General features: G+C 38.5%; 5 protein-coding genes and 1 non-coding gene across 7 annotated transcripts; all 6 read right to left on the minus strand.

Annotated features, from left to right (window-relative positions):
- Window positions 1-742: 742 nt before the first annotated feature.
- LOC112800342 (thaumatin-like protein 1) lies at window positions 743-3,207 on the minus strand. The gene is made up of 3 exons (XM_025842574.3): window positions 2,323-3,207; window positions 1,530-2,235; window positions 743-1,354 (listed from the first exon to the last, which is right to left on the minus strand). Exons 1-3 carry the CDS (start codon window positions 2,402-2,404, stop codon window positions 1,210-1,212), a joined length of 933 nt encoding a protein of 310 aa, XP_025698359.1. The 5' UTR covers window positions 2,405-3,207; the 3' UTR covers window positions 743-1,209.
- A 1,480-nt stretch (window positions 3,208-4,687) lies between these two features.
- On the minus strand, window positions 4,688-6,677 carry LOC112800343 (uncharacterized). Its single transcript, XM_025842575.3, has 2 exons — window positions 6,484-6,677; window positions 4,688-5,758 (listed from the first exon to the last, which is right to left on the minus strand). Exon 2 carries the CDS (start codon window positions 5,724-5,726, stop codon window positions 4,950-4,952), a length of 777 nt encoding a protein of 258 aa, XP_025698360.1. The 5' UTR covers window positions 5,727-5,758; window positions 6,484-6,677; the 3' UTR covers window positions 4,688-4,949.
- Window positions 6,678-7,001: 324 nt separating this feature from the next.
- Window positions 7,002-9,705, minus strand: LOC112800344 (ferredoxin--NADP reductase, leaf isozyme, chloroplastic). 2 transcript variants are annotated; one of them, XM_025842576.2, is made up of 9 exons: window positions 9,233-9,705; window positions 8,914-9,148; window positions 8,702-8,835; window positions 8,507-8,585; window positions 8,306-8,397; window positions 8,122-8,199; window positions 7,616-7,678; window positions 7,296-7,530; window positions 7,002-7,205 (listed from the first exon to the last, which is right to left on the minus strand). In XM_025842576.2, the coding sequence occupies exons 1-9, from the start codon at window positions 9,338-9,340 to the stop codon at window positions 7,138-7,140; spliced, it is 1,092 nt and encodes a 363-aa protein (XP_025698361.1). In that variant the 5' UTR covers window positions 9,341-9,705; the 3' UTR covers window positions 7,002-7,137. The 2 variants fall into 2 exon arrangements, with proteins under 2 accessions (XP_025698361.1, XP_072052418.1); XM_072196317.1 differs by having other exon boundaries at window positions 8,702-8,832; window positions 9,233-9,490.
- An 802-nt stretch (window positions 9,706-10,507) lies between these two features.
- LOC112803169 (uncharacterized) lies at window positions 10,508-11,047 on the minus strand. The gene has a single exon (XM_025846682.1). The coding sequence runs from the start codon at window positions 11,045-11,047 to the stop codon at window positions 10,508-10,510; it is 540 nt and encodes a 179-aa protein (XP_025702467.1).
- Window positions 11,048-16,126: 5,079 nt separating this feature from the next.
- Window positions 16,127-16,233, minus strand: LOC112804596 (small nucleolar RNA R71). Its single transcript, XR_003203208.1, has one exon. It is a non-coding gene; the product is annotated as a small nucleolar RNA R71 (small nucleolar RNA).
- A 5,686-nt stretch (window positions 16,234-21,919) lies between these two features.
- LOC140184784 (uncharacterized) lies at window positions 21,920-22,354 on the minus strand. The gene has a single exon (XM_072237956.1). It carries the CDS (start codon window positions 22,352-22,354, stop codon window positions 21,920-21,922), a length of 435 nt encoding a protein of 144 aa, XP_072094057.1.
- Between the last annotated feature and the right edge of the window lie 3,626 nt (window positions 22,355-25,980).

A 25,980-nucleotide genomic window follows, 5' to 3' on the forward strand; every position in this document is an offset into this window, starting at 1 on the left:
AATTTTGTTAGAGTTTTTATATGTCACTTTACTCTATTTTGATTTATACATAATGACAATAATGATGATATAAGAAATGAATTCAAAGTACTAATAAAATATAACTTAAATGACATAGTCTGCCTATCTTCTAACCTAGAAGTCTTGGGTTAGAGTCTCATTTTTAACTTTGAAAAAAAAAAAACCGAATTCAAGGTGTAACTTTAAGGTGAGCACTCTTGTTGAGTAGCAAAATATAGCCATCGTCTTAAGGTGAAGATGCCAAATGAAAAAGCCCAAAAGTGATGAAAATATTAAGCAACCGATGTTGGCTGAGTATAATCAAAGTAAATAACTTGTGGTATTACAAGGATTCCAACATCACATCAACAACATCATGATAAAATATCATTCTTTGTAATTTGTTACCCCATCAATTTTTTTTTTTATTCAAAATATCAAATCACACAACTTTGTTTTATCGCTTCTGACCTTGATTAAAACTTGTGGTAGCTAAAGATTGGAACGCGCAAACCAACTGACAATTAACTGAAAGCCAAATTAATGTAAACAAGTTCTCAATTAATCAAGTTTTCTTAACAAATGTTTATACATATAGATAGATACATATGGTTTATATTATAGTTTTGTTTTATCCTTAGATACGTAGAAGCATATCAGTTCTGGAAAGCAAGTTAAAGGAGAACATATTTAGTTGGCGCCATTAGGAGGCAGTTGCCAATAATAATAAAAAAAAATGATATGCGAATCAAAATCGTACTCCATAATTTTATTAATGATAATTAATCCGATGTTCATATTTACAATTGGAGCAAAAAAAAATTGATCCCCCACTGGCTACTACTAATTGATGTTTTCTTTATTTATATTCTTTAAAAAGGAAGATAAAAATTCCTAAAGTGTGTATTCCTGTTTGAGTGACTCGATGCCGTAGATAGAAGACAAGACATGATGAATGGCCAAGATGATGTAACAATTGATGCCTAAATTCTTTGTCTTGTATGTGTGGTTGAACCAATTAATATAATAATAATTAAGGTCCTCAAGACTCAAGTTGAAATCCTTGGTCAGGTAGTGCTGATTGTATCTTGAATTTTGAGCACCAACTTGATGCTTGCTAGTTGATACCCTCCTCCTAGCTATAGAGGACTCAAGTTGAAGGCACTCTAATCATATAATTAATAAGGTACAGAGGGTTGTAAGTAGTAACTAATTGAGTTGCCAGAAACGCCAAAACCCAACCAAGAGAGAGATGGCAATAATCATGTTGAATACGACGTCGTTGTTGTCCACACGATGAGATCCCGACACTTGCACCGCCACGGGATATTTCCCATTCCCCGATTTGATCGAACTGCATCATAACACAATAATTAACAATCCAAAATATGAACACGAGCTGGCTATATCACACGGAATGTGTTGTTATGTGTTATACATCATGGACGGTGCAAATATTCATAAACCTAATCTTACATCAATTTCCTGTATTAGTAAAAACTCAAGTATTTTATTTAAATTGAAATTACCTAGTGGAGGGGGAAGGACAGAAAGTGATAAGGTAATCAGAAGAGGCACATGTGAAGGTGCTTGAGCCGTCATCGTAGGCGTAGCTATAGGCGCGTGGGCACGCGCTCTTGAAGAACTGCGAGTACGAGCTTGGCTTGCATGTGTCAGGGCTACCGAATGCTCCGCTGCAACAATATGAAGGATCCCCAAATGCTTCACACGCGCTTTTACACGCCACGCTCTCCTCACCGCCGTTACTACTACTCATCACCTTCAGTTCCGTCGGACATGCACTGTTCAAGTCCACCACGCACCCCGTCGCCGAGCAGTTTCCGCCGCCGCTTCCGCCCTGAGGCTCGATTATCATCGGCAGATTGTACCCGTCCACGAGACTCACGTCGAAGAAGTCCAGCCCCCCGGCGCCGTTCAGTGTGAACTCCGCCAGGGTGGCGGGAGGGGCCGCTCCACCGCCGGAGCATTCCATGGTGGAGGAGCCGCAGTCGCCGGTGACGCAGGTGAATTTTCCGGTGGTGGTGTTTTGAGTGCAGAGGGTGCGGCCCCAGAGACGGCCGGACCAGGCAGCGGGGACAGCGACGGCGTTGGACTCTCCAGGCTGGAGGGCGAAGCCGGTGGTGGAGAGAGGAGCGGTTCCGGCGCCGGATAAAATGCCTGGCCAAACAGTGTAACTGCACTTGTTTACTATTGTGAATGTTGCTGAATACGAACCTGCACAACACAACACAATATTAATGTTTAGAACTAAGACAAATTTGATTAATTATGTATTGTAACTTATGAATATTTGGTTCAGACCTGTTAGGAATTGGAATAAGAATAGAATGAAGAAAGCAGAAATAGGGGCCGTAGCAGCATGTTGATAAATTGAAGCGGCCATAGTTGGGTTGGGTGGAGGGAATAACAAATAATAAGGTTGCCTTTTAAGGAGGGTATTTTGAATGTTGTGTAGTGTATGACTTAGGAGGGAACTCGTTTTATAGAGATTAAAACGTGGGGACCATGTGACTTTGTAGGCCCACAGGGCACAGGCTCACTTTAACATTGCACATGCATCATCTGCATCAATAAACCGCCATTGGACCAGTGCTCAAGTGAGGTCGGTACAGTTTATATATTTTTTATCAAATGATTTTAAGTTGGATCTAAGGAACCTCATATAGTAATATATGTGCGGAGGGTTATCTAAGGAATCAATTCTAATGGTGACAGAAAGCCACAGAGATTGGAGGGAACACACAAAGGACGGCTACGAATTTACATGCACGCAAAACTATAAGAATACTGAATATAATAATAAGGAATGAGACCTAGCGATTAGGGAAATTGTGATGAAGATGAGTCTCAGTTTGGTATTTATCAACAGTCAAATATAAGTAGTGCATCAGTGCAGTAACTAATTTCATGTGATTTTTGTACCCTTCATAGTTGATACTTCCTTCGAGATTCCGCGTGACTTCTCTGTCTTCAATTTTAATAAAGTATGCATGATCGTTTTTCTATAATCGATTCTCTCTGTTTTTGTTCCATATAATAACACTTGATATTCAGGACCGCGTGGCATGAGAATTTATTGGTTCAAAATATAAACGATCAACAAGATATTTTCCTTCATGCATAAAGTAGATGCTCTTTGCCTTCTAAAAGAATAAGACCGTCCCTTCATTGAAGCTATTGCAGTTCTTCAGTTTACTTTCCCGTTAACATATTGCCTTTTTTATTCTTTTTGGTCGGGTGGGCCGCTGGGGTTGAGGGTTCTGGGCTTAATGTGGATTGGATGATTGGATTTAGGGGAGGCTTCAAATGGATTTGGACAATTTTTTTAATTTAGAGTACGTTCTTTTGGTCACGTTTTATGTCATTAAACCTTAATTTGGTCTTGGGAGTAGGTTTTTTATTCATATAATTGCACATGAGAACCAGCCCAGAAAGTAGAAGGGGTCGATGATAGTACCCCTGTGGCACCGGAGAGTATATAACAAAAGGGCCAATTGTACCCCTCTTGGGCCAGAATCGGAAATGCAACCTTATCCTTTGGAGAATAGCATTAGATTTCCAAACTGTTCCTAATCCAGAACATAATTGATACACGAAATGCAGTATTATTATAAGGTTGATATAAATAATCTAATCTCAAGCCCCCCTCGCCCCCAAAAACATTTTTTAAAGAAAAAGGGATATATCACTAAGCATTTAAATTATACAGAAATTAGTCTTGATTTCGTGTACATACCAATTAGAAAGCAAAAAATAAAATAGAATAAAAAATCATATGTCACAGATGCAAGCAACCAAGTTGGTTGTATCTGCGAAGAGCAAGTTGTGGTTTTACATTGGCTCGTGGAGCCACTTAACATCCACAAGCGAAAGGTCAAAAACCCTGAACAGCACAATAATTGAGCCCTTAAAGCGCCTGTGGGATACATAACGTTACCACCTAAGGCTGATGTCCCTAACTATTTCTTCCCTATCAACGAAAAGGCCATAGGTAAAAGACAAACACCCGATATCAAGATACTATATAAAAATAAACGGTTCCAGGTTCAATCATCTCCACAAGTTGCTTGACTTTATACTCGCTCAATACATCACAGGTTGAAAGCAATTGCAAGCCAACATGATAAAAATATATATTAGATACCCCACCCCAATTTGCAACGGGATCTAGCATGTTGCACTATATTTGTTCTAGGAATCTAGAGAATCAGCAATCACATGCTCTATCAACTAAATGTTGCAAGGTCAAGACATAATATAAAAAAATTGACACTTCTCCTCATGTTCACCACAGAACTTGTCAACATCTACAATACACACAGATGGAATTGTTCAGCGGGTAAACTACAGCTTGATCATTGAGCTCAATACCATTAGACCTTACTCAACCAACAAGTACTTCAATCAATCCTTAATTCCATTGTATGAAGTTTCAATCCAATATTGGAAATAAGAACCAATGATTCACGGTACAAGGCCACACACTCAACGGTATAGTACTAGGAAACGTCACTACATTCAAAGTCATGACCTTATTCTGCTACCAGAAAAACCAGAATGAGATTTTAAAAGCTCCAGAGGAAGACATGAATATTTCACAATCAAGATAACTAAACAAGTAGATCAAGAATGCAAATATTAAAACAGGAATAAGAAAGCAGTAAGATAAGAAAAATCAGGATTTTTTGCATCCCATCCTATAAAGCATCAAGCCATCAGTTAAAGAAGCAAAATTGCATGCGAAAACCATTAAGAACCAGGAGAAATCCTATGTGTAATTCTAGAATTTGATAAACAAAAAGAAAAAGTTACTGATACTGGGCTAAAAGGTAATTAACAAGTACTGTGAAAAAAGGCTCAAAAAAGAAGAGTATGTACTATTCCTCCTTGTCTTGTCTTTTTCCCCAATTCACTTATTTTATTTTTCTTTAACCAGAGGCCTCAACGCACTCCCTAGCAAAATGCCCAGGTTTCCCACAATTGAAGCACGTGCTCTTTCCACCGTTTCCACCAGCACCGGAACCACCTTCTCTGTTGCAATCCCTAGCCAAGTGACCAACCTCACCACACCTATAGCAACCACCACCGTTACCGCCACCTCCGCTGCAGTCCCTCGCCATGTGCCCAAACTCACCGCACTTAAAGCAACCACCGCCATTACCGCCACCGCCACCGCCACCTCCACTGCAATCCCTCGCCATGTGCCCGAACTCGCCGCATTTAAAGCAGCCCCCACCGTTTGCTCCTCCTCCGCCGCCTCCACTGACGCAATCCCTAGCCATGTGTCCGAATCCGCCGCAACTGTAGCATGCACCGCCGCCGCCGCCACCACCGCCATTGCCAGCACGGCTGCAATCCCTAGCAAGATGACCGAAATCACCACACTGGTAACAGGCTCCGCCGCCTCCTCCTCCTCCAGCACCAGCGCTGCGTCTGTTATCGTTACCGGCGCGAGCAGAGTCGTGAGCGGAGCGCAGAGGCGCGCCGTTGGGGCCAGTGACGTCAAGAGCCTTGGGCTTGTCGCTGTTGTCAGCAATGGAGAACTCGACGCGATCGCCATCAACTAGGGTTCGGAAAGCGCCATCAGATTGGATGGAGGAGTGGTGGACGAAGAGGTCGTCACCGCCTTGGTCGGGCTTGATGAAGCCGAAGCCCTTGGAGTTGCTGAACCACTGAACGACGCCGCTGTACCTCTCTTCAGCCATTTGGGAATTGGAAAGAGGCCAAAGCGAAAACCCTAGAAATTTTTTCAGAGACGAAGTCTAAGCAATCAATGAATATATATAGTTGGAGTTAGTTGGGAGAAGAAACGGTGGCGCAGATTAGCGTCAACTTCGTAAAACCCTAACTACACTCCGCGTCTCTTCTAATACTTTATCTTTTCATAATCTACGGTTACTAATTCTATCCCCACTAGATTCCCAAAAAAAAAAATCTTTTTGTTTAAATGGAAAATAGAAAAATATTCAGTAAAAAATTAATAATAAAAATAAAATAAAATTTATTTTAAATATTAAATATTTAAAATAATCAAATTAAATATTTAAAGGTTACATATGAATCATCATCCACAAACAAAAGAGATATCTAATGTTGTGTTAATTTAAATTGATTGACAAGATCTTAGGGGTATCTAAAACGCCTAACATATATGTTGCAATTTTAGTCAAAGATCCTAAAGATACTAGGCTGATTTGTTTTAACTTTTAAGTTGGTATAAATCAGAGTTATCAACAATAAAATATTCGAATTAGATTAGTTCAAGTTTTTATTTTTAAAATAAGAAAATTTTGCCAATATATACACACTTGATAATTAAAAGTTATATTTTAAAAACTAATTTTTATAAATTATCTGTAAAAAAAATAAAATTTACCCAACCAAATCTTAAGTAAAACTTATTATTATTATAATTGAAAAATTAAGAAACGAAATAAGCTTCATACTCCACTTATCTAGTACCTCAATACTCAGCTGTATATGTTCTGTTGACCAAGCCATCATGAAACTGAAACCCAATTGTTACAAAGGTTTCTGACGATACAAGTCTATATACAAATTTCTTATTGCCAACTTAATCCTAGCACCAAACTATTAATATAATTGCTCTTTCTCTGCATAGAAGCTATGCTGTGAAAATACCTCGTATTTTATCCATCTCTTCTGCATATCTAGACTTAAACATTTACTCCTAATGCATCTCTTAGGCATGATCTTCAGCCACCATGAACTCATTTATTGATGGCCAAGTTAACCCTTATATTGACCACCTTCAAGATCCAGCACTACTGAATGTTTCTAATGTTTGTGAAATCAAATTTAGTTTCAATTTAAATGTCTCAAAAGTGATACAAAATAGCTTACTGAAAACAAATTATTGCTTTATAACTATACCGTGTCGAAACTATGATTTTAATCATTAAGGAAACTATATGGTATTAAAGAAATCCTCACAAAAGATATGGTAGGAAACTGGTAAATAAAACAATGTTGCCTTCATCTATATTATTTGTATGACCCTCAAAATGATGAAGTGGTTTCATGAAGGAGGAGAAAATCATGATGATAATAGAAAAACTAACATGGCTTTATATCTACAGAAAGTGATCATATAAATTAGTAGACTTCCACATTCCATTGCTCTGCCTTCTTCAATTGCCTCTTGTATTCAGTCCAATCAATGCCTACAACACAAAGAACACACCATGATCAATCAAGTTTTTTCTCTTGATAAAATCCAAGTTAAAGTGACAAAGTAGATTCATGTTTGTTACCATCTCTGGCAGCAAGTGAAACCATGATGTCATCAATTCCTTTTTCCATGCCTTTGAGTCCACACATGTATACAAAAGTGTTGTCTTTCTTAAGTAACTCCCAAAGCTCTTCTGCATATTGAGCCATTCTGGTTTGGATGTACATCTTCTCTCCCTTCTCGTTCGTTTGCTCTCTGCTCACTGCGAAGTCAAGCCTGAATTTCTCAGGGTTTTTCTCCTTCATCTTCTCAAATTCCTGCCCCATGTAAAGGTTGACAGTTATTAATATCTATCAGCAAATGCATGTCCCACAAAAACATGATTTTGTATAGCCACCTCACCTCCTTGTATAGCAGTGAGCTGCTTGTAGGGACACCCAAGAAGAGCCATGCCAAACCATTGAACTGCATACATTAAATCATGTCTCAAAACTTGGTTAATTTAATTATGAACTATTGCTTAGTTAAAACATTTACAAGTTATACTTATTAGCAACAAATGTAATTTTATTTCCTTATTATAGCCTTTCATAATTGCATCTGACATAAGGGACTACACTTACTAAGGTGATACTGGTCAAATGAAACCAGCAGATACAAACATATTTACCACATTAAAATTTTCTTGTTTCTAAAGCAACAAATGCTTTATTTTGCCTATGCTTACTAGCTAAGCATAGTTGATAATTCTTAAAATATCCACAGAGATAGAATTAAGCATTTCCATTTAGTTGGAATGAAATAGGGAAGCATCATAGACTTTGAGCATATACATACAATGTATTTACATAGCCATTTTCACTGTCTAGGCATCAGATTTGGTTTCAATTTTTTTGTGGCTCACTTACCTTATAATCATCGTGCTTCTCGAAGAACATTTTCCATAAAAACGAACGGAATGGGGCAATTCCAGTTCCAGTTGCCAACTGCATAGAAAAATTTGCATGATCAGCTATGAAATTCAAAACAGCAATGATGAGTAAACAAAGGGATCATCAAACACTGCATTTTTGAATTAAAATGATGATGTACCATGATGATAGTAGCATTGGGATCTTTTGGCATAAGCATTTCTTTCCCCACAGGTCCAGTAATCTTTACTTCAGCTCCTGGTTTCAAGTCACCTGAATAAACAGCAACATAAGTTCCAAAAAGAAAGGCTAAAATTTAAACCTGAATTTCTTTAAGAAACATACTATAGAAATATTGAAAACTCAAACTATTGATCCTTACATAGGAAATTTGAGCAGACTCCCTTGACAAGTTCTCCATTTTCATTTGTATACACAAGACGTTTCACACATAGAGAAACCTGGGTGAGTGAATGAAAGCATCATATCAAATATATGAGATTGCAGAGAAATTGAAGTATGAATGGAACAAAAGGGTAAAACCCAAATCATGATAGGTCTCCAAAATAGGACTCACAGTTTTTGAGTCTCCAAAATCACCAAGAGCACTGCTAGCAATAGAATACAATCTGAGCTTGTGAGGCTTTCCATTCTTGTCAATGCCATCTGGAATCACCCCAATTGATTGTCCTTCTCTGTAAGGAACCTCTCCTGAAACAATAATTACAATCAAATATTTGTTGAATTGTAAAAAGGGATGAGAGCATGCATGATTATATAAATAAATACCCTCTGTGCTGAAGACCATGTGCCAAGTTTCACCAGGTGCATCATCCCCAGTGATCTTAGTGTTGAGCAAGCATCTTCCAATGTATGGCTCCTTGGGTTTGAACTTGTTCACAACAACACCTTCTTCCTGCTTCTTGGAAATCTTTTCAACCTTAGCAGGTGCCTCAGTTGTGACCTGAGCTCTGATGGGAACCACTCTTCCACTGATACAAACATCTCTATACTGCAATGTAACCTGGCAATTCACAAACACCACCACAGATCATCATATTCATAGTTCTTGAATTGCACCCTTAATTAAGTGCTTCAAAAGATGTACCTTTTTGAAGAGGAGTCTATGTGGGGAAGCAATAGAGGTTGTTGTGGTTGGAATAGAGGTGGATTTAGTGGATGGAAATGAGACTGCAGCAGTTACTGCAGTAGCCATGTTTGCTGTGACAGAAAACTAACAAGCTAGGACGATGATGAAATGTGTTTCAGTGAAGTACGAAAAAGTAAGATCAGATTTTTTAGATTCAGTGGATGAGATTTGTGATCCAAGAGTAAGGATAAAGTCTACGTGGTATATATATGTTACCCCCAACATTGGAACTCTATTTCTTTCACTATTTATCATGCTTTTAATTTGTCTCGATTAATTCCTCAATTATCAAGTACCCAAATTAAATTATGTCCTATTCTTCAGGTTTAGATAGTTTGGTTTTCTGTATGATGATGCAGTTTCAACCAATTTTCATCGGGTGCATATAACTATCTAAGTATAAGATTTACCTAAATTTATGTGTTGTTGACTAATTTTGTATTAGTGTGTTTTTTCTTATATATAAACTATAAAGTTTGCTGTTAGAGTAAAAGTTTACACATTTTAAGTTATATTTATAAAATTTTATATCATTTAAAATAATTTGATTTGATTTACTATTTATTGTAAAAATAACGAATCTCAAATAGAATTAATTTTGAAGGAAGAAATTGCATTATAATATAAAATGGATTAGTTATTTCTAAAATTGAGTTTTTTTTTGTCAAATAAAATTGAGTTTTTTTTTTTTGTCTTTGGCCCAATGCCAAACCAAACAAGAGATCGGGTCGGGTCAGAAGCCAACACAACCCTATGCTACTGGTGTAGCACCTGCTCTCCTCATTCGTCTCTTTCGCTCTCCAACACTCGGGTGTTCATCAGCTGCGCAGCCATTACCACCGTCTGACCGCCGACGATCTCAGAGGCTGCGCTGGCAGCGTATCTCGCCGCCCCGCTGCCTAAGATCTTCAGTTCTACCACAACGTAGTCCTTCTCGTTCGCTGTAACTATCGATTTTCACCGTCGCCGTCTGATGCTTTTGTCTGCCGGTGAAGCCCTTTTCCGTCGCATGACTGCCATGATTCGTCGTCGCTAAGGAAATTCCAGTTGGTTTCTCTGCCGCGTCGAATTTCTCCTTCCCTTGTTGACTGTCTTGCCCAGGTGTGATAGCGTTATTCAGGAAGACATTTCTCCTTTCCGGCGAAGTCGCATCAGTACCTTTGATAACTAAGAGAGGGTTTAGAGTTCCGGAATTTGGCATCAGGCCTCTCTGTCACATTGAATCCTCGAAATTCAGATTTTCTTGCCTTTGAATTCTAGAATGCATCCGTTCTGGTTCAAAGCTTCACTCCTTAATTGTTCTGTTATTTCTCGTGGGGGCTTCCGTCTCCAGTTTTCCTCCAATCGACCTGTCAGGGAACATTTTGCCACTCCATTAGCGACTTTATTTCCCTCTCTAGGGACCCATGTAAAGCCACAATTGGACAGACTCTCAGCCAGAAGAAAAATATCTCGAAGAATTGATTCTACCTCTCCTATATAAGTCTTTGATTTCACTGCTTGCACAAGAGGTAAATTGTCCGATTCTATTAAAATTTGCTCCATATTAAGATTTGTGGTTAGAATTAGTGCCCTTCTCATTGCTTCTGCTTCTGCTGCCAGGCTAGAATAAGCTCTGATTCTCATTGATTCTCCTGTTAACAATTTTCCGGAATTGTCTCGAATCACAACTGCAGTTGCTCCCTCTGCCGTCGATCTACTATACACACCGTCTACGTTAGTCTTCAGCCAGTCCCCCGGTGGAGGTCTCCAGGTAATGCTCCTTCTGCTCATATTTCTGTTCTGGTTTTTCCTGAGCTACTCCTTTTTTGCATTACTTCCCTGATTTTTTATTCTAGGATTTTAGTTTTGATGATGGAGCATTGGGGTTGGGATTAGTATTTTGGAATACAGCCTGGTTTCTCATTTTTCAAATCTCGCAACTTAGCATTCCAATTCTTCCAATCAGATTATCTGCCTCTTCCTTTCCTTGTCTTATAATTTTCCTGCACATTTCAATCAGCCATTTTGCAAAAGACTTGATTGTCTCTGGTGTTGGTAGACATTGACTCTGTGCTCCAAACCACGTTGCTCTAGTCCACTGGCATAGAAGAATTCCATGCTCCGTTGTCTCTATTCCTTCCCTGCAAATTTGACAGATAGGAGGATTAGTTATTTTCTTTTTAAATAAGTTGTTATATACTGGTATTATATCATGTGCCGCTTTCCATAAAAACATTCTTATCTTCGACGGAACATTCATTTCCCATCTCTTTCCAAAGATCCGTCATATCTGTGCTTGTTGAGGTTCCGCTCTTTCGCTGCCTTTTTTTTCCTTCTTTGCCACATAATATCCTGTCTTAACTGTGTAACCCCCATCCCATTTGAAAGGCCATATTAGTCTGTCTTCGCTCCTCAGTAGACTTATGGGTGTTTGCAGAATTTTGTTGCTTATGTTCTCCGGGAATAATTCTGTTATTCTTTCTTGTTTCCATCATTCTCCCTCGATGATGAGCTCGTTTACTCTATCTACTGAGTGATTTCTGTTCAAAAGGATTTTTACCCATGCCAATAACCCAGTTGTCTTCCCATATCTTTACTTTTGAGCCTTTTCCAATACTCCATATCCCATTCCTTCTCAAGAAGTCCCTGTCTTGGATAAGACTTTTCCATGCCCATGATCTTCTACTCTCGATGCCAGCTTCCCAAAAATCACTATCCTCAAAATATATTGCTTTTAGAATTTTTACCCATATTGCATTTGGATGTTCAATCACCCCCCATGCTTACTTGGCTAGATAGGATAAATTCTGACACTGTAAGTCTCTAAAACCTAACCTGCCATCCATCTTGCTTTTGCAAATTAATGAGCGGATAATTTATACGCTTTTTGGCATTGTTTTTAGGTAGTTTTTAGTATAATCTAGCTACTTTCAGGGATGTTTTCATTAGTTTTTATGCTAAATTCACATTTCTGGACTTTACTATGAGTTTGTGTGTTTTTCTATGATTTCAGGTAATTTCTAGCTGAAATTGAGGGATCTGAGCAAAACTCTGATAAAGGCTGACAAAGGAATGCTGATGCTGTTGGATTCTGACCTCCCTGCACTCGAAATAGATTTTATGGAGCTACAGAACTCCAAATGGCACGCTCTCAACGACATTGGAAAGTAGACATCCAGAGCTTTTCAGAAATATATAATAGTCCATACTTTATTCGTGATTAGATGACGTAAACTGGCGCTCAAGGCCAGTTCCATGCTGCATTCTGGAGTCAAACGCCAAAAACACGTCATGAACCAGAGTTGAACACCAAAAATACGTTACAACTTGGTGTTCAAATCCAAAAGAAGCCTCAGCTCGTGTAAAGTTCAAGCTCAGCCCAAGCACACACCAAGTGGGCCCCGGAAGTAGATTTCTGCATCAATTACTTACTTCTGTAAACCCTAGTAGCTAGCCTAGTATAAATAGGACTTTTTACTATTGTATTCAGTGTCTTTGACCATTCGGTCTTTTGACCATACGTCCTTCTCCCTATTTTCGAATTCATATCATATTTTGGGGGCTGGCCATTCGGCCATGCCTGGACCTTCACTTATGTATTTTCAACAGTGGAGTCTATACACACCATAGATTAAGGGTGTGGAGCTCTGCTGTACCTCAAGTTTTAATGCAATTACTACTATTTTCTATTCAATTCGATTTATTCCTGTTCTAAGATACCATTCGTACTTCAACCTGATGGATGTGATGATCCGTGACAATCATCATCATCTGTCCCTATGAACGCGTGCCTGACAACCACTTTCGTTCTACAAGCGAAAGCTAGAGTGTGTATCTCTTGGATTCCTGATGCACGACGCATGGTTGCCCTCGCCTGACAACCGAGCCTTCCATTCCGTGAGATCAGAGTCTTCGTGGTATAAGCTAGAATTGATAGCGGCATTCATGAGAATCCGGAAAGTCTAAACCTTGTCTGTGGTATTCCGAGTAGGATTCCAGGATTGAATGACTGTGATGAGCTTCAAACTCGGGATTGTTGGGCGCGATGACAAACGCAAAAGAATTAAGGGATTCTATTCTGACATGATCGAGAACTGACAAATGATTAGCCGTGCCGTGACAGAGCATTTGGACCTTTTCACTGAGAGGATGGGATGTAGCCATTGACAACGGTGATGCCCTACATACAGCTTGCCATGGAAAGGAGTAAGAAGGATTGGATGAAGGTAGTAGGAAAGTAGAGATTCAGAAGGAGCACAGCATCTTCATACGCCTATCTGAAACTCCAATCAATGATTTACATAAGTATTTCTATCTTTATTTTCAGTTTATTTATTATTAATATTCGAAAACTCTCTCACCATTTATTATCTGCCTGACTGAGATCTACAAGATGACCATAGCTTGCTTCATACCAACAATCTCTATGGGATCGACCCTTACTCACGTAAGGTTTATTACTTGGACGACCCAGTACACTTGCTGGTTAGTTGAGCGAAGTTGTGAAATTATGTTTAGAGCATGGTATTGAGCACCAAGTTTTTGGGGCCATTACTTGGGAATCAATTTTGAACAACAATATAAGTATGAATCACAATTTTGTCCACCAAGTTTTTGGCGCCGTTGCCGGGGATTGTTCGAGTATGGACAACTGACGGTTCATCTTGTTGCTCAGATTAGGTAATTTTTTTTATTTTCTTTTCAAAAAAATTTTTTCAAAATTTTCCCTTTGTTTTCAAAAAATCCTTCAGAGTTTTTAAGAATGAATTCTAGAGTTTCAAAATGGTATACTAAAGCTTGGCTGGCCATCAAGCTTTAGACTAACCTGGTATGATTCTTGGAATTTTGATTGAGGACTTTGAATTCATTACTTCCTTTTTCCTATATGTTTTTCGAAAAAAATAAAATAAAATCCAAAAAAAATAATAAAATTATAAAAATAAAAAATATTTTTGTGTTTCTTGTTTGAATCTTATGTCATGTTTTAAGTTTGGTGTCAATTGCATATTCATTTTGTTCTTGCAATTTTTGAAAATTCATGCATTCATAGTGTTCTTCATGATCTTCAAGTTGTTCTTGGTAAGTCTTCTTGTTTGATCTTGATGTTTTCTTGTTTTGTGTCTTTTATTATTTTTCATGTGCATCTTTGCATTTATATTGTCTAAGCATTAAAGATTTCTAAGTTTGGTATCTTGCATGTTTTCTTTGCATCAAAATTTTTTCAAAAATATGTTCTTGATGTTCATCATGATCTTCAAAGTGTTCTTGGTGTTCATCTTGACATTCATAGTGTTCTTGCATGCATCATTGGTTTTGATCCAAAATTTTCATGTTTTGGGTCATATTTGTGTTTTTCTCTCTCATCATTAAAAATTCAAAAATCAAAAAATATCTTTTCCTTTTTTCTCTCAAAATTTCGAAAATTTTGGTTGACTTAGTCAAAAAAAATTTAAAAATTAGTTGTTTCTTGTAAGTCAAGTCAAATTTTCAAATTTTAAAAAAAACCTTATCTTTTCGAAACTTTTTCAAAAAAATTAAATCTTTTTCATTTTTCTTATTAATTTACGAAAATCCTTTAAATTATTTTTCAAAAATCGTTTTCTTAGTTTTATCCTTATTTTCAAAAATTATGCTAACAATTAATGTGATTGATTCAAAAATTTGAAGTTTGTTACTTTCTTGTTAAGAAAGGTTCAATCTTTAAATTCTAGGATCTTATCTTTTAGTTTCTTGTTAGTCAAGTAATTAATTTTAATTTAAAAAAAATAATAAATCTTTCCTAACCATATCCTTTTAATCATATCTTTTTATCTTATCTTTTATATCATATCCTTTTCAAAATTTTATCTTTTTCAAAAAAAAAATTTGATTTTAAAATATCTTTTCTAACTTCTTATCTTCTTATCTTTTCAAAATTAATTTTCAAATCTTTTTCAACTAACTATTTGACTTTTTGTTTGTTTCTTATCTTTTTCAAAACCACCTAACAACTTTTCTCTCTCTAATTTTCGAAAATACCTCCCTCTTTTTCAAAAATTCTTTTCAATTAACTAATTGTTTTAAATTTTAATTTTAATTTTATTTCTTATCTTAATTTTCGAAAATCATTAACTCCTTTTCAAAATTATTTTCAAAAACTTCTATCTCTCATCTTATCCTATTTATTTACTCATTTACTAACACTTCTCTTCATCTCAAATCTCTACCCCCTATCCTTACCCTTGTGTTTGGATTCTCCTTTCTTTATTCCCTTTCTTTTTCTACTAACAATAAGGAACCTCTTTACTGTGACATAGAGGATTCCTCTTCTTTTTCTGCTCTCTTCTCTTTCATATGAGCAGGAACAAGAAAAAAGGCATTCTTGTTGAAGCTGATCCAGAACCTAAAAGGACTCTGAAGAGGAAACTAAGAGAAGCTAAATTACACCAATCCAGAGACAACCTTGCTGAAATTTTCGAACAAGAAAAGGAGATGGCAGCCGAACCCAACAACAATAATGCAAGGAGGATGCTTGGTGATTATACTACACCTACTTCCAAGTTTGATGGAAGAAGCATCTCAATTCCTGCCATAGGAGCAAATAATTTTGAGCTGAAACCTCAATTAGTTGCTCTGATGCAACAGAGCTGCAAGTTTCATGGACTTCCATCAGAAGATCCCTACCAGTTCTTAACTGAGTTCTTGCAGATCTATGAGACTGTTAAGACTAATGGAGTAGATCCTGAAGTCTACAGGCTCATGCTTTTCCCTTTTGCTGTAAGAGACAGAGCTAGAGCATGGTTGGACTCTCAACCTAAAAATAGCCTGGACTCCTGGGATAAGCTGGTCACGGCCTTCTTGGCTAAGTTCTTTCCTCCTCAAAAGCTGAGCAAGCTTAGAGTGGATGTTCAGACCTTCAAACAAAAAGATGGTGAATCCCTTTATGAAACTTGGGAAAGATACAAGCAGATGACCAAAAGATGTCCTTCTGATATGTTTTTAGAATGGACCATGATAGATATATTCTATTATGGTCTATCTGACTTCTCTAAGATGTCACTGGACCATTCTGCAGGTGGATCCATTCACCTAAAGAAAACGCCTGCAGAAGCTCAAGAACTTATTGACATGGTTGCAAATAACCAGTTCATGTACACTTCTGAGAGGAATTCCGTGAATAATGGGACGCCTCAAAGGAAGGGAGTTCTTGAAATTGATGCTCTGAATGCCATATTGGCTCAGAACAAAATTTTGACTCAGCAAGTCAACATGATTTCTCAAAGTGTGAATTGATGGAAAAATGCATCCAATAGTACTAAAGAGGCATCTTCTGAAAAAGAAGCTTATGATCCTGAGAACCCTGCAATAGCAGAGGTAAATTATATGGGTGAACCTTATGGAAACACCTATAATTCATCATGGAGAAATCATCCAAATTTCTCATGGAAGGATCAACAAAAGCCTCAACAAGGCTTTAATAATGGTGGAAGAAATAGGCTCAGCAATATCAAGCCTTATCCATCATCTTCTCAGCAACAGACAGAGAATTCTAAGCAAAGTACCTCTAACTTAGCAAATTTAGTCTCTGATCTGTCCAAGACCACTTTAAGTTTCATGAGTGAGACAAGGTGCTCCATCAGAAATTTGGAGGCACAAGTGGGCCAGCTGAGTAAGAAAATCACTGAAACTCCTCCTAATACTCTCCCAAGCAATACTGAAGAGAATCCAAAAAGAGAGTGCAAGGCCATTGATATAATCAACATGGCCGAACCTAGAGAAGAAGGAGAGGACGTGAATCCCAATGAGGAATACCCCATGGGACGTCTCTCAAGCAAGAAGGAGTTCCCTATTGAGGACCCAAAGGAATCTGAGGCTCATATAGAGACCATAGAGATTCCATTAAACCTCCTTCTGCCATTCATGAGCTCTGAAGACTATTCTTCCTCTGAAGAAGATGAAGATGTAACTGGAGAGTAAGTTGTTCAATATCTAGGAGCTGTCATGAGGCTGAATGCCAAGTTGTTTGGTAATGAGACTTGGGAAGGTGAACCTCCCTTGCTCATTAGTGAACTAGATACATAGGTTCAGCAAATTTTACCTCAAAAAAGACAAGATCCTGGCAAATTCTTAATACCCTACACCATAGGCACCATGACCTTTGAAAAGGCTCTGTGTGACCTAGGGTCAGGCATAAATCTTATGCCACTCTCTGTAATGGAGAAGTTAGGGATCATTGAGGTACAGCCTGCCATATTCTCATTACAAATGGCAGCCAAGTCAGTAAGACAAGCTTATGAATTGGTAGAGGACGTGTTAGTAAAGGTTGAAGGCCTTTACATCCCTGATGATTTCATAATCTTAGACACTAGGAAGGAGGAGGATGAATGCATCATCCTTGGAAGACCTTTCCTAGCCACAGCAGGAGCTGTGATAGATGTTAACAGAGGAGAATTAGTCCTTCAATTGAATGGGGACTACCTTGTGTTTAAGACTCAAGGGTGTTCTTCTGTATACATGGAGAGGAAGCATGAAAAGCTTCTCTCAGTACAAAGTCAAACAAAGCCCCCACAATCAAGCTCTAAGTTTGGTGTTGGGAGGCCACAACCAAACTCTGAGTTTGGTGTTGACTCCCCACATCCAAACTCTAAGTTTGGTGTTGGGAGTCTACAACATTGACCTGATTACCTATGTGGCTCCATGAGAGCCCACTGTTAAGCTATTGACATTAAAGAAGCGCTTATTGGGAGGCAACCCAATTTTTATTTAACTAATTTTATTTTTCTTTTTATTATTCTTTTATGTTTTATTAGGTTCATGATCATGTGGAGTCATGAAAAAATTACTAAAATTAAAAACAGAATCAAAAACAGCAGAAGAAAAATCACACCCTGGAGGAAGGACTTACTAGCGTTCAAACGCCAGTAAGGAGCATCTGGCTGGCGTTCAACGCCAGAACAGAGCATGGATCTGGTGTTGAACGCCAGAAACAAGCATCATCCTGGCGTTTGAACGCCAGGAATATGCCCTGAGGAGAGCTGGCGCTGAACGCCAGAAACAAGCATGGAACTGGCGTTCAACGCCAGAAACATGCTGCAATTGGGCGTTGAACGCCCAAAACAAGCATCACTTCGGCGTTTAAATGCCAGAATTGCATGCAAAGGCGTTTTACACGCCTCATTGGTGCAGGGATGTAAATCCTTGACACCTCAGGATCTGTGGACCCTACAAGATCCCCACCTACCTCAACTCACCTTCTCTCTTCTTCACCAATCACCTTAATCCCTCTTCCCCATCACCTCTTCACCACTCACATCCATCCATCTCTTTCCCACCCAATCCCACCCATATGGCCGAAACATACACATCTCTCCCTCTCTTTCATGTCCTCTTTTCATTCCATTCTTTCTTCTTTTGCTCGAGGGCGAGCAACATTCTAAGTTTGGTGTGGTAAAAGCATAGCTTTTTTGTTTTTTCATAACCATTGATGGAACCTAAGGCCAGAGAAACCTCAAAAAAAAAGAGAAAAGGAAAGACAAAAGCTTTCACCTCTGAGTCATGGGAGATGGAGAGATTCATCTCAAGGGTCCATAGCTCAGTAGTAGAGCATTTGACTGCAAATCAAGAGATCTCTGAGATACCTCAGGGGATACATTTTCCTCCACACAATTATTGGGAGCAACTAAGGATAAGAGCACCAAAATCACTAGGGATCAAGCAACAAAGGCAAGAAAGATACATAGAAGAGCTCAAGGACATCATTGGTTCTTCAAGAAGAAAGCGCCACCATCACTAAGGTGGACTCATTCCTTGTTCTTATTTTTTCTATTTTTCATTTTCTATGCTATATGTGTGTTTATGTTTTGTGTCTCTACTTCATGATCATTAGTATGTAGTAACTATGGCTTAAAGCTATGAATAATTCCATAAATCCTTCACCTCTCTTAAATGAAAAATGTTTTTAATTCAAAAGAATAAGAAGTACATAAATTTCAAAATTATCCTTGAATTTAGATTAATTATATTGATGTGGTGACAATACTTTTGTTTTCTGAATGAATGCTTTAACAGTGCATAATTTTGATCTTGTTGTTTATGAATGTTAAAATTATTGGCTCTTGAAAGAATGATGAACAAAGAGAATGTTATTGACAATCTGAAAAATCATGAAAATTGATTCTTGAAGCAAGAAAAAGCAGTGAAAAAGCAAAAGCTTGCGAAAAAAATTAGAAAGAAAAAGAAAAAGCAAGCAAAAAAAGCCAATAGCCCTTAAAACCAAAAGGCAAGGGTAAAAAGGATCCAAGGCTTTGAGCATCAATGGATAGGAGGGCCCAAGGAAATAAAATCCAGGCCTAAGCGGCTAAATCAAGCTGTCTCTAACCATGTGCTTGTGGCATGCAAGTCCAAGTAAAAAGCTTGAGAATGAGTGGTTAAAGTCGTGATCCAAAGCAAAAAGAGTGTGCTTAAGAACTCTGGACACCTCTAACTGGAGACTTTAGCAAAGCTGAGTCACAATCTGAAAAGGTTCACCCAGCTATGTGTCTGTGGCATTTATGTATCCGGTGGTAATACTGGAAAACAAAGTGCTTAGGGCCACGACCAAGACTCATAAAAGTAGCTGTGTTCAAGAATCAACATACTTAACTAGGAGAATCAATAACACTATCTGAAATTCTAAGTTCCTAGAGATGCCAATCATTCTAAACTTCAAAGGAGAAAGTGAGATGCCAAAACTGTTCACAAGCAAAAAGCTACAACTCCCGCTCATCTAATTAGAACTAATATTTATTGATATTTTAGGATTTATAGTATATTCTCTTCTTTTTACCCTAATTGATTTTCAGTTGCTTGGGGACAAGCAACAATTTAAGTTTGGTGTTGTGATGAGCGGATAATTTATACGCTTTTGGCATTATTTTTAGGTAGTTTTTAGTATAATCTAGCTACTTTTAGAGATTTTTTCATTAGTTTTTATGCTAAATTCACATTTCTGGACTTTACTATGAGTTTGTGTATTTTTCTGTGATTTCAGGTAATTTCTGGCTGAAATTGAGGGACCTGAGCAAAACTCTGATAAAAGGCTGACAAAGGACTGCTGATGCTGTTGGATTCTGACCTTCCTGTACTCAAAATGAATTTTCTTGAGCTACAGAACTCCAAATGGCACGCTCTAAATGGCGTTGGAAAGTAGACATCCAGAGATTTCCAGCAATATATAATAGTCCATACTTTATTCGTGATTAGATGACGTAAACTGGAGCTCAATGCCAGTTCCATGCTGCATTCTGGAGTCAAACGCCAAAAACACGTCACGAACCAGAGTTGAACGCCAAAAACACGTTACAACTTGACGTTCAACTCCAAAAGAAGCCTCAGCTCGTGTAAAGTTCAAGCTCAGCCCAAGCACACACCAAGTAGGCCCCGTAAGTGGATTTCTGCATCAATTACTTACTTCTGTAAACCCTAGTAGCTAGTCTAGTATAAATAGGACTTTTTACTATTGTATTCAGTGTCTTTGACCATTCAGTATTTTGACCATAGGTCCTTCTCCTTATTTTCGAATTCATATCATATTTTGGGGGCTGGCCATTCGGCCATGCCTGGACCTTCACTTATGTATTTTCAACGGTGGAGTCTCTACATACCATAGATTAAGGGTGTGGAGCTCTGCTGTACCTCAAGTTTTAATACAATTACTACTATTTTCTATTCAATTCGATTTATTCCTATTCTAAGATACCATTCGTACTTCAACCTGATGGATGTGATGATCCGTGACACTCATCATCATCCGTCCCTACGAACGCGTGCCTGACAACCACTTTCATTCTACAAGCGAAAGCTAGAGTGTGTATCTCTTGGATTCCTTATGCACGATGCATGGTTGCCCTCGCCTGACAACCGAGCCTTCCATTCCGTGAGATCAGAGTCTTCATGGTATAAGCTAGAATTGATGGCGGCATTCATGAGAATCCGAAAAGTCTAAACCTTGTCTGTGGTATTCCGAGTAGGATTCCGGGATTGAATGACTGTGACGAGCTTCAAACTCACGATTGTTGGGCGTGATGACAAACGCAAAAGAATCAAGGGATTCTATTCCGACATGATCGAGAACTGACAGATGATTAGCCATGCTGTGACAGAGCATTTGGACCTTTTTCACTGAGAGGATGGGATGTAGCCATTGACAACAGTGATGCCCTACATACAGCTTGCCATGGAAAGGAGTAAGAAGGATTGGATGAAGGTAGTAGGAAAATAGAGATTTAGAAGGAGCACAGCATCTTCATACGCCTATCTGAAATTCCCATCAATGATTTACATAAGTATTTCTATCTTTATTTTCAGTTTATTTATTATTAATATTCGAAAACTCTCTCACCATTTATTATCTGCCTGACTGAGATCTACATAGATGACCATAGCTTGCTTCATACCAACAATCTCTGTGGGATCGACCCTTACTCACGTAAGGTTTATTACTTGGACGACCCAGTACACTTGCTGGTTAGTTGAGCGAAGTTGTGAAATTATGTTTAGACCATGGTATTGAGCACCAAGTTTTTGGGGCCATTACCTGGGAATCAATTTCAAACAACAATTTAAGTATGAATCACAATTTCGTCCACCACAAATCTTCCTCCAGCTTTTCCAGTGTATCCCCTTCTCTCTCTCCGAGTTTGCCCACTAAAATCTTGCAACTTTTGATCCTATTCTTTGGCAAAAGTTTTTGGGTAGCAAGACAATGCTCATAGTGTAACTGGGTATGGCTTGAATTACAGCTTTAATCAAAGTCTCCTTCCCTGCCTGGTTGAGTAGTCGCTCTTTCCATCCTTCAATTTTGTTGTCTATCCTTTCTTCTAGCCATGCCAACGCCTTCGATCTTCCCCAATGTGCCGGTAACCCAAGGTATTTCCCAGGATTTTCCCAGGTTTGCATGCCCATAATCTCTTCTATATTGACCCTTGTCTGAATCGATACCTGCTGTCCAAACACTATGCCTGATTTCTCTAAATTTATCTTTTGTCCCGATGCATCCGTGTATCTGTTCAGAATTAAGATGCTTTGATAAAGTTCCTCTTCTTTGGCTTCCGCAAAAAGAATGCAATCGTCAGCAAACATAAGGTGGGTGATAACTGGTGCTGTTGGAGTAAGCTTAACGCCTGAAATACGTCATTCCCTTTGTGCTTCTTCCATAAGTGCTGTGAAGACCTCTACTGCCATAATGAAAAGGTATGGTGATAAAGGATCACCTTGCTTCAAACCTCTTTGAGGTTTTATCCTCTTAGACAGCTTACCATTTATTTTAATTTTATAACTTGCGCTTTTGACACACTCCATTACTAACTGTATCCAGCTCTGCTCAAACCCAAACAAACGTAAAACATTTTCCAAAAAGTCCCACTCTAACCTATCATAAGCCTTGTTCATGTCCAATTTTACAGCTAAGTTTAAGAGCCAAACCTGCCTTTTTTGTTTAAATTGTGGAAGGCCTTCTGAATATTAACAATGTTGTCTTGTATGAGTCTTCCTCCCACAAAAGCGCTTTAGATAGTGGAGATTAATTTATCAAGAAACTTTTTTAACCAGAGGATAATGATCTTCGTCACGATCTTGTAAATGTAATTACAGCAGCTGATAGGTCTTAATTGGCTAAGGCATTCTGGTTGTTTAACTTTGGGAATCAGGACCATTGTAGTCTCTCCCATGTCCTATGGCATTCTCCTACTAGCAAAAATATCCTTAATAACATCACAGACCTCTCTACTGATAATATCCCAATGCTTTTGAAAGAATAAACCATTAAGACCATCTGGACCAGGCGCTTTCAGGCTTCCCATACAGAAGGCTGCATCCATTATCTCCTTATCTGACAGTTCCTTTAGAAGCTCCCTGTTCATTTTAACTGTGACCTTTTTCGGGATAATCCGGGTGCATTCCTCTACTTTGCTCCTTGTGGTTGTGGCAAAAAAGATCAATGAAGTGTCTCTCTACTAATTCCATGATGTCCTTGCTCCCTATAATCCAATTTCCCTCTGCGTCCTTCAATCTTTCGATCTTATTCAAGTCTCTTCTTTGAATTGTCGTTGCATGGAAGAAGGAGGTATTTTTGTCTCCAAACTTTAGCTATTTTAATCTTGCTCTCTGGACCCAGTACTTTTCTTTTTTCTTCCATAGTTGTGATATTTCAACCTTCATATCCTTGATCCTTTCCTGCTGTTGTTCTTAAAAGTTCTGATTCTATAGTTTTGTGATTTCTTCCTTAAGTTGGTTGATTTTCTTGTCAGCTCTGGTGAAAATTCTTTTGCTCCATTACTCCAATTCCTTCTTGCAAATCTTGAATTTTTCTTGTAGTTTTTCCCATTTATTCCTTTTATTTTCATTCTTTTCCCATCCTTGCTTGATGATCTTCTCACAATCCTTGTGATCTTCCCAATATGCTTCATACTTGAAGTGTCGTTCGAATTTTTCTTTCGGTTCCAGCTTTAAAATCAGAGGGCAATGATCAGATCCTATCACCGGGAGGGCTGTGAAGGTTGCATTCTAATATAATCTCCTCCACTCGCAGTTGACAAGGACCTTGTCTAGCCTTTCTCTTGTAACGAAGCCATTTCTAGGTTTGCTAAACCATGTGAATTTTCCTCCCTTAAGATCGATGTCCATCAATCTGTTGCTGTTCACAAAATTCCTAAATTCTTCCACCTGCTCTCTTGGCTTTGGGTGTAAGCTCAATTTTTCTTCCTAATTCAAAATATCATTAAAATCTCCAATGAACAACAGTGGTTCATTTTGATTTTGATTTTCAGCTACTAAATCCCTCCATTGCTTCCTTCTTTGCCTAAAGTTGGGGTCTCCATACACAAAACAGCAATCCAATTTATTTCCTTTTCAATCTATAATTTAAATTTTAATAACATTATGACACCAAGAGTAAATATCAAGATTCATATTTCTATTCCATAAAAGACTTAGACCTTCGGACAAGCCCCGGAGTTCTACACAAAAGGATTTATCAAAACGAAGTTCTCTCTTTAACTTTCTGATTTTGCATTCCTTAGCTCTTGTTTCCATAAGGAAAATAATGGCCGGCTTGATCTTTTTACTAAGATCTTTTAATTCGGAAACTGTCGTGGTTGCCGCCACACCCCGACAGTTCCAACTTACTATACTCATGGCTGGGGTTGGGGCATGTATAGGCCCGCCTCCTCAGCCTCTGTACTACTAAGAACAATTTGCATTTCCCCTACAACTATGTCTCTCTCTGTTACGTCATCCTTCCTGGTCCTTTTGGTATTGGTGCTGTCTTGAAACAATTTTTCTTCTTCTTTTTCCTCTGCAGCTTTAATCCTCAGAGTGTCCTATTTAGTCCTCTTCCTCTTGATGTTCAACTTGCTTATGATCTCCATTGTGAGCCTCTTTTTCCACTCAGCATGCAGAGCTTGTGTCTCCTTCTTTCCACTTTTATCTTCGTCCTCTTCCTCGGCTAGCTCCACAAAATATGTGCCTCCTCCAGCTGTTCTCTGTATAATTAGGTTCTTCTCTTTTGCCATGCCATCTTTCTCTTCCTCAATTCTTCTGGGCTCCCAAATATCCCTGTTGTCCTCATTAGATTTTAAAGCCTTGCCTTTGTTTTGTTGTTCCATTCCTCCTGCTACATTTGTTGTGTTTTTTGTACCAAAACTGGCCTTCAGAATCTCTCTTATTGTCTTTGGGCCCAAATCATCCTCCGTATTGTTAAGCTGCCTTCTACATCCTTCTTTTTTCCTGCCATTTTTTGTGCCTTGTTGGTCCACTTCCATTAGGCTTGTATGGTCCAAGTTGTTTGGGCTTCCTCCTTCTTGGTTAATGCTTTTCTGTTCTCCCTGTTGTTTCCCGGTCTAGTACCCAGATTTTATTCCTTCATTTATTGGGCCTGACCCATTAGTATTCCTTCCTCTTATGGCCTTGATCTCATTTAAGTCTGTCATAATTTTCTTTAGTATCTTCTCGGCTCTTCTATTGTAATTCCCTTGATTTTCTGCCATCCTCAGCTGATTAAGAGGGATTTCTCCTACCTGCTCTGCAGCTCTGAGATCCATTTGCCCTAATTGCTCCTGATTTTCTGATGCTACTTTCTTTCCTTTTTCCTTCCTTCACTCTTCTAGACTTCTACCTACACTGCTGGCTACAGAATCCTGTAGTTCCTCCACTCTCTCATAGTTGTCCTGGATGTCACGCGCCTCCGTCTCTTCATCTCCTTCTTGTGATTTGCTCTGCTTCCATCTTCTTCTCTCTCCCCTATTCAGAGATTTGGCTTGGTCTACCCCTAGCCCATGGGTATATCTGGGTACGTCTGGATTCCACGCCACCATGACCATCTCTTTATTGCATTCCTTTTTGCTGTGCCTTATAACCCCATAGTTCATGCAATAACAATCTTGAAGGCACTCATATTTAAAATGAACCCAGATACTGGGGAGGTTTTCCCTTGCCATATAGAAGCCTGTTGCTAAAGGCTTGAGAATATCCACGGCTACCCTTACCCTTAGAAAAGTTCTTATGAGTACATGGTTCCTCATCGGATCTTCCACATCAATAACAATCCCCATCATGTCTCCAATAATTCTGCTTGTTTCACTATTCATGTTCTCCAATGGTAGCCTATGTATCTGAACCCAAAACTCCATATATTGGTGGCTGACCTCCGATATTGATTCATGTTGTGACCATAGTTGGAGATTTAGGAGATGACCTTTTATACTCCATGG

This window comes from Arachis hypogaea, chromosome 5 (genome assembly GCF_003086295.3).
Source record: "Arachis hypogaea cultivar Tifrunner chromosome 5, arahy.Tifrunner.gnm2.J5K5, whole genome shotgun sequence".
Taxonomy (NCBI): Eukaryota; Viridiplantae; Streptophyta; class Magnoliopsida; order Fabales; family Fabaceae; genus Arachis; species Arachis hypogaea.